We start from the raw sequence: 8,554 nt of genomic DNA on the forward strand, positions 1-8,554 counted from the left end.
CACACAGGATGTGCTGTTTCTAATGTTAAATACCTTTCTTACCAGCTGTGCCGGGGAGGACGGCGGAGCAGGCTCTGGTCTCCTTGGAGCCCTCCTCCGGCAGTTGGAACTCCCCAGATGTCAACCTCCATCGGGCAGCACACCCATGGCTGTGCTCCTTCCTCTCCTTCACCTCACGCGGCAATGACAGCCCTCTATCTCCTCCTCCTTCAGCTGCTCTGCTGCTGCCCCCGAGGCTGGAGGGCTGCTTCTCCCAGTCTCCAGCCACCACCCCTGCTGGTGACCTGCTGGGGCCCTCACGGACAAGTCTCTCAACGGCAGGATAATGAGCTCCGGGTCTCATGCCTGTGGAACAGCACCATGAAGCTCCATTACCAGCCCAGCCCAGGAGCAAGACCAGAGGCAGAGAGGAAAGAGGGGTGGCCACTGCCCCCACCACGCTGCTTCTGGTACCTGAACTCGGCCTTGGTGAAGAACACCACGCGCTGGTCAGGCCAGGTCATGCTGCAGACAAGCCTCCTACCAGGAATCGCTCCTTCACCCATGGCCTCCAGCCTCCTTATAGTGCAATGCTCATCTGCTTCATGCGCTGCACCCGAGTGCTTTTACCACAACGTGAGCATCGAGATATCCAGGCAGGATATGCGGCTGTTCGTGCTTTGGCCACAGACACACCTGATCCACATGTGGCAGCCAGTAGAGCTGGGCTGGTGTGCACGCCTCAAGAGTGCCCGCTGGCAGTACCGCTTCAGCAGCCAGGGGGGCAGCCCCTCTACCTTTCTCCTTCCCAGCAGTGAGCACAAAGACACGCCACCACCTGCTGTCTACCCAACAGCTGAGTTGCAACAGACCTGTGCCACCTACTACAGCTATCGCTTGACTGTGCACTACAGGCACCATGGGCTCCATGTTGCTTCAGTCACCATTGAGCAGATGCCTCAGATAAGCGTCAGCCTCTCTCTCAAGGTAGAGCCTGACTTGCTGCACGTCCTTAGTGTCAGCTCCAAGCTCCTTAGTGTTCCTCAGCAGCCCCTCAGCCTCTTCTGGAGGCTTCAGCCCCTTACACAGAGGACACTGGCCTACAGACTGGTAGATACACGGGCTATAGGAGGTTGGCTCCATTCCTACAGTTCCTTTACTCTGCAGAGCAACTTCTGTGCCATTCCCACACCTCAGAGCCTGGGTGAGGTGGTGGTGGCCAGCATTTATTTTCATGCTGATGGAAAAAGGTTGGAGGAATTGACAGGAGAACTACATTTACTCAATGGTACCCTGAGCCTAACTGCAGGCGGAGAAACTCCCACCGATGTTAACCTTCACCCAGGAAAGGCCAACTGGAGCACTTACATTTTCACGTACAACCACGGAACGTTTTACACAACTGAAGAAAACAACAGCCCTATTTCCACAAATGGCCCTAACACACGCACTGTCTTCTACCAACACAAGGAGCTTTCCTACTTACTCTCCATAGAGCTTGTGGACTTCCAATGGTACAAGTTCAATATGTATCTTTATATGAATCAGAAGAGGGTTTTGTTCAAGTCACTGGCAGAAAGAGACGTGGAAGTCCATGTTTTCAGTGGCAGCCATCCTTCTTTTCTGCAGAGGTTTACTTACTTAGTGTGGTTTATCCCTGCACAACATCCGATGCTACAGTGCGAGTGGACCTTCCATCTGCAGCTTTTTGGAACGCAAAAAGACCACCTTCTCCAGAGTAGAACATACACATACAGTGATCATGTAAGAAACGCCACACGTTTTGTCCGTCGCTCTGCTTTACCCTTTGATCCAGAGAAATACACGGGGTTTGTGGCAAAAGTGAACTGCTCCAGAAGCGTACTTACACCTGCTCTTTTAGAGGTCAGAGTCAACAACTATGCTGCAAAAACCATAGAAGCACCAGTGTCTTGCCATCAATCAGCCTGTTACATACACACTGTATGGATTCAGAGACCTGTCCTTCACACCTCTATCCTGCGCCAGAAAAGGGGGACATCTTTTTACCTCTTTGTCAGATTACTAGTAGACTGCAATGTCGGTATATCTATCAAGCCCTTGTGGCGAATCTATGCCGTTCAGGATACAGCAACTATTCCCAACTGGACAAACCCAATAAACTCTTCTTCAATGTATGGTGTAGAAATGATACACTTAACTGTTCCCAGTTTTACCTTAGATTATGGGTTGTATCTGTTTTATTTCACTGTTGCAATAACCCCAATTAGGACCACAACAGTCCTCAGGGGCTCAGACAAAGTTTACATTCTGATTGAGAGCACCGATCTAGTGGCAAACATTGCAGGAGGCACTTTCCGCTCAGTGGGTTTTTCTGATAATTGGACTCTTGATGGCTCTTCATCCTATGATCCTGATTCACAGGAAGGACTAAAGGGAATCACATTTACTTGGTACTGCACTAAAGAGGTATCAGACTATAAAAACATGAAAGTCAGCCTGGGGAAGAAATGCCATCCAGCCCAGAAAGATTTGAAATGGTTAACATCCTCCGGTCCAGTTCAGGCAATGTCACCAGAATCCCTCCCAGGAAACGCCATATACTACTTTCGTCTAGTAATTCAAAAAGATAGAAGGAAAAGTTATGCCGACCAAACTGTAGAGGTGCAGCCCAGCTCCCCACTCCTTCTGGATGTGGCATGCCTTGAAAACTGTGGTAGCACTCTAATTCCAACAGAGAGATTTACCTTGTCTGGAAAATGCCTAAACTGTAGAAGAAACAGCCATCCAGTCTACTACTGGTCCCTTTTTTCAGAAAACTCTACAGAAATTAGCTTTGACTGGTCTTCCAGGACGTCAACGGGGAGGTCTGGGGCTTACCTGTCTGTACACGCTCTGACTTTTACAAAGACTGCACATCGATCTTACATACTTCTGTTAAAAGTAACTACCTGGGATGGTAGGTCCTCAATCTACAGATATGGATTTAAAGTAAATTCTCCTCCTAGGGCTGGCAAGTGTACCATCAATCCACACTGGGGTACAGCCTTTCTGACAAAATTTGTTGTTCAGTGCAGTGGATTTTCTGACAGCCATTTACCTCTGACATATAAAGTGATAGTAGCTTCCAATGTCCCCAAAACTACCAAAATAACTTCTGTGGAGGAAAACACATTTGGCACAATTCTGTACTTTGGTTACCAGCCTAAAACTCCTCCATCTTTTCTCCCAGTTGGAGTGCCCTCTCAGAAGTACACTGTGACACTTCATGTTCAAGTCCACGACGCCCTTGGGGCATTTACCCAAGTGAGTTTATATGTCCACGTACGGAATCCAGTTAACAGTCGACCACTACCGGTTGTGTTTCATGAACTGCTGGCCTCAGTGAGTGGTTTAAGTGCACCGATGACATCTTATCTCCAGACTGGAGATTATTTTAGCGCCGGTTATTTGGCTTATTTGGTAGCCTCAGTCTTAAACTATATTAAAGCCTCACCAACTCGCCAGCCCCCTAAGACTCAGTTTCGGGAAAGTCTGATTAAAACAGTCCTGAAAATTTCAGTTGAGAGCACAATGGAAATCAACCAAGTGGTTTCTTCTCTTTCTCAAGTCACAGAGGAAGCTGATGAATTGAACATTAGATCACAGAACCTTGCCATTAAGAAACTGACAGAAGTGACGGGAGCGCTGAAGATACAGAGGAATGAGAGCCATTGGTCTGAGGAAGCAGAAATTCAGACCAGTGGAATACTAAGATGCTTGTCCAACATCCTGAGAGCTGCTCTTCTGCGTCGCAGGAATGTCAATGTTAGCGGAGTTAAACAAGTCTTCTCCATCATGGAAAATTTAACAGAGATAGTTTTCCAGGGCAAAGTCCCTGGAGAAACAGAAACTCTAATGGAAACAAAACACTGGAATATCACTCTGAAGAAAGATGAAACCTGGAACATTGCAAATGCTTTTTCTACCAGAAACACCTGCAGGAATTGCTTTTATCCATCACTGAAAAGGGGAAATTATTCAGGATTGTCCCATGATGCTGTGATTTCCACTGCCCTTTTTGAGTTTGATGAGAACCCCTTCCCTTGGTTAGGTTACACATCAGAAATTGCAACAACGATCTTGGGGTTCAAAATGGCGAAGGCCAAGGCTAATGGGGATCTACAAGGGATCATGCCTGAAGGAGCAGAGATTACTATTGCTAGGAAAGATAAGGAATCTTCAACTTTTCAGTTAGCAATGGGACCCGACAAAACACAAGCTTACACAACTGGAGGATTTAGTTTTGAAGTCAGCAGAAACACCAGGAGCATATACATCCAGATCCTGACAAAGTTAAAAGTTACTTTCAAGGTGCTAGTATTTACAGGTGCCAACGTCACTCATGCTCATCCCATAGCCTCGTTTGCTGCTTTTCACAACATGACAACATTTGCAAGCAAAAATGAGACAGCTAGCGCTGACTGTATCATTAAGACTCCCTATGTTGTCTGTCTCCCAGAGTCATTGCTGACAGCCACAGCTCAAGGAAGTGGTACAGACACTCATAACATCTCCATTGTCCTGCTGACACCCTACGTCATAAGGTATCAAACCCAGAAACTGGTGAGCATACACGTTTTTAGTGATCAGTGCTTATTTCTGGATGGGGTTCGAAGCCTGTGGAGAGAAGACACATGCAGGCTTGGCTCCTTGACTGACTGGCAGAGGGTACACTGTGTCTGCAATATGAAGCGGAGTTGCAGAAGTCTGTCAGTCCACGCTGTATCAAATGCATCCATGTTCGACATCAGGTTCCTGGCAGCCAAAGTAATAGTTACCCCCAACACAGTAGATCTGGGAAAAACCCTGATAGCAGACATACCTAAAAACCCAGTGACCCTCTTAACAGTGCTCTTTATTTTTGCTGTCTACTTTCTTTTGTCCCTCTGGGCAATACGAAAAGACAGGGCTGACAGGGACAGCAAAGACAAGATTATAGTTCTGCCAGACAATGACCCCTTTGATAAAGAGAGCTTTTTGGTAACTTTATATACAGGCAGTCGCTGGGGAGCTGGAACCAAAGCAGATGTCTTTCTTCAGCTCGTTGGCCAGAATGGCATGAGTGATGTCCATTGTTTACGGCACCCACATTTTCCATCTTTCCAACAAGGAAGCACTGATTGCTTTCTGCTAACTACTAGGGAAGACTTGGGAGACATTTGTTCCTTCAGGGTCTGGCACAATAACAAGGGCCCATCTCCAAGCTGGTTCTTAAGCAGAGCCAAAGTTGAGAATACGTCCACCAGGAAGACCTGGTTCTTTATGTGCAGGAAATGGCTTTCCCTTGAAAAAGGTGATCACTTACTAGAAAGGACATTTTCTGCCATAAAACCCAAGACAATTCTGCCCAGAATTGACTATTTTTTGATTAATCTTGCCGACAGCCTGACAGAGGGCCATCTGTGGCTCTCAATTTTTGCTCATGTTCTTACTGGCACTTTCAGCAGGCTCCAAAGGTTGTCTTCATGCTTAGCAATATTATTATTAAACTTGCTTGTTAACATTATGTTCTTTAATGCCGACAAGAATGAAGAATTTCCAGTACACTTGAGGTATTTGAGATCAATAACAGTAGGAATTGAATGTGCTTTGGTTACTGTACCTGTGGAAATGATTATAATTGCCTTATTTAAGTATTCCCAGCAGGAACCTTCTCCTCATGGTATGGCTTGGACAGACCCAAAGATAAGCTCACCTCTCCCATCTGGAAATCTTAAGAACTGGAAGAAACGTTTGCAAAAACTGTACCTTTCAGAAACTTCAGCACAATCGAGGAATATTAGTCCCTTGGAGAACCTTCCCGGTTCCAGCAACTCACGGAGCCCGCCATGTTGCAGAAAGACAAGAAGCAAGGGAGCTCTCCAAAACTGGAGTAATTGCACAGTTTCTGAAAGAGATGCAAATGTAATTGGAACAGAGGAGCTGAAGATAACCGCAAATTCCCCTCCAATGGCTAAGGCCTGTGAGGGGAGGCCACCATCAAATTCCAGTTTTAGTAACAATTATGCAGAAGAATGGGGCAACTTTCAGAAAGAAAGGAAACCACTAAGCTTTACCTCCACGCCCCTTCACAAGAGGCCACACATAGTTTTTTGTTGGTGGTGCATCTATCTCTCATGGGCACTAGTTATAGCTGTCACTGGGCTATCATCATTTTTCATTGTGTTATATGGCTTGTCTTATGGCTACCAGACTTCACTAGAGTGGCTTTTAGCATCTGTGATCTCCTTTATTGAGAACGTGTTTCTCGTTTCAATTTTAAAAATCAGTTTTTTCTCAGCTCTGAGTACAATTCGTCCAAAATACTGTGAAGACATCACGTGGTTAACTCAGGAAAAGTATTCTGAGATTAGGTTGGCTAAAGAAACCATGAGCGATGATGAGATGAGAGAGATGCACTTGAAACTTGTTAAAGTCAGAGGCACCAAGCAGTATAAGCCTTTAGAAGCTGATGAAATTGCAAACATGCTGAAAAAGGCAAAAATTAAAGTCAAGGCATTTATCTTCACAAAAGGTTTCATCAGTCACCTTGTCTTTTTAACACTGCTATTAAGTTTTGCCTATTCCACTGAGAACGCCAGCAGTTTCCACTACAACCAATTCATCCATAGCCAATTCTCCCCACGACTCTCCAGTGTCGATAAGCTAGAACATATCTATGTGTGGGTGAAAGACTTGTTCTTGCCTTTGATCCACAATGACATACAGCCAACCTTTCTTCCTGAGAGCTGGTCCAAAATCATTGGTTTGCCTAGGATGAGGCAAGTGCGGGCTAAAGGTACTGAGAAAAAATGTTTCCATCCTCACAGCTTTGTAAATAACTTTGTGATCAGTAAAAGCCACTGTCTTCACAAATATGGCAGTGACATCCCAGAGAAAGGTGACTACGCTGGCACTTGGACAAAGGTTGCCAACCAGTCTGTTTCCAAGGATGCCAGCAGTTACGGTGGGTTCACTTACCAGCGAAATAGGACTCCGTGGATGTATTATTCATATGGAGATTTGCACACGTATGGACCAGCAGGATACACGTTTTACTTCTTCCCGGAAGAAGGACGACCTAATTCAACAACAAGGCTGGATGCACTACAACAGAGCAACTGGCTTGATGAAAAGACATGGGCTGTGATCATTGAGCTAACTACGTTTAACTCAGATGCAGATCTGTTTTGCACCATCTCAGTCATATTTGAAATGTCTCATTTTGGGATCATAAAACCAAGTTTGTCAGTACACTCTTTTGCACTCCCCATTTTTCATCAGCAAACTAAAGCTCAAATGTCTGTGTTTGCAATTGTTCTTGCCTTTCTGATCATCTACATTGCAGATGAGCTTCACATCATAAGCCAAGAAAAAAAAGACTATATTAAAAACATCTCCAATATAATCAACTTTGGCTTAAAATCAGCATTCCTCCTTTCTTTTTTTTTAAAGATCATAAAGTTTAAAGTGGGAGCAGATATAGTGAAGTTTTACTTACTTCACCCAAATGATTTCATTCATTTTCATGCAGTTTCACATTTAGATCAGATTTTAAGGATTGCTATGGGCTTTTTAGCATTTTTTGTAGTTTTGAAAACTCTAAAATATTCTCAATTTTTTTATGATGTGCACTTAGCACAAAGATCGATCTTGGCAGCCCTTCCTGGAATCTCCTCAATGGCCCTCGTGGTGGCGGTGTACTTATTCGTATTCATGGCTTTTGGCTACTTTGTGTTTGGGCAGCATGAATGGAATTACAATAACATGATTCACTCAGCTCAGACCATATTCTCTTACTGCGTCTCAGCTTTCAGAGATACTGCGTTTTCATCTGACAGGTTGCTGGGTGGTCTTTTCCTAGCCTCTTTCATGTTGGTGATGATCTGTGTCTTGATCAATCTCTTCCAAGCCGTTATTATGTCTGCCTATGGAGATGTGAAACAACCCGTATATGAAGAACCATCTGACGAAGCCCAAGTGGTTACTTTTGTATTGCAAAGGCTCAGAAGGATATTCTATCTTCTGATCTGTAGAACATCCAAAACCAGTGAGCCTGATCTTTTTCACAGTGTACTTTATGGGCAGCCTGAGAGAAGACATCACTGACATTTAGGGCTCAAGAACAGAAAAATAAATGGAAAAAAAATGGTTTATCTTGTCACATGAGCAAGGAAGGATCTTGTATTTAAGATGACCTTTACTCTGTAATACTTGCATTTCAAATAAATACTCATAAAAAATTAACTTTTAAGCATTTTTAACATTCAGCCCCCTACCAGTGATTGTGCTCAGATTTTCTCCAGACTATTTTGCACTAGTTCCAGGGGTACTTGGCTGTCATGGTGTGGCGGGTTGACCCTGGCGGGTAGGTACACCCCGCCACCCAGCTGCTCGCTCACTCCCCTCCTAGCAGCATGGGGAGAGAATCAAAGGGCAAAAGTGAGAAAAAAAACTTATGGCATTGAGATAAGGACAGTTTAAAAAGTGAAGGGGGGAGAAAACCCCCAAACCACAAGCCATGCAAAAGCAGTCACTCACCACCTGCAGACAGATGCCCAGCCAGTCTGAGTAA

General features: G+C 44.9%; 1 protein-coding gene across 1 annotated transcript; it reads left to right on the forward strand.

Annotated features, from left to right (window-relative positions):
• Positions 1-18: 18 nt before the first annotated feature.
• PKDREJ (polycystin family receptor for egg jelly) lies at positions 19-8,210 on the forward strand. Its single transcript, XM_075112178.1, has one exon. It carries the CDS (start codon positions 118-120, stop codon positions 8,086-8,088), a length of 7,971 nt encoding a protein of 2,656 aa, XP_074968279.1. The 5' UTR covers positions 19-117; the 3' UTR covers positions 8,089-8,210.
• Positions 8,211-8,554: the final 344 nt, after the last annotated feature.

This window comes from Phalacrocorax aristotelis, chromosome 1 (assembly GCF_949628215.1).
Source record: "Phalacrocorax aristotelis chromosome 1, bGulAri2.1, whole genome shotgun sequence".
NCBI classification, from domain to species: Eukaryota; Metazoa; Chordata; class Aves; order Suliformes; family Phalacrocoracidae; genus Phalacrocorax; species Phalacrocorax aristotelis.

What these genes read in the sequence shown, in the direction of transcription:
- PKDREJ (XM_075112178.1), top strand. Translation starts at nt 118, where the DNA reads ATGTCAACCTCCATCGGGCAGCACACCCATGGCTGTGCTCCTTCCTCT.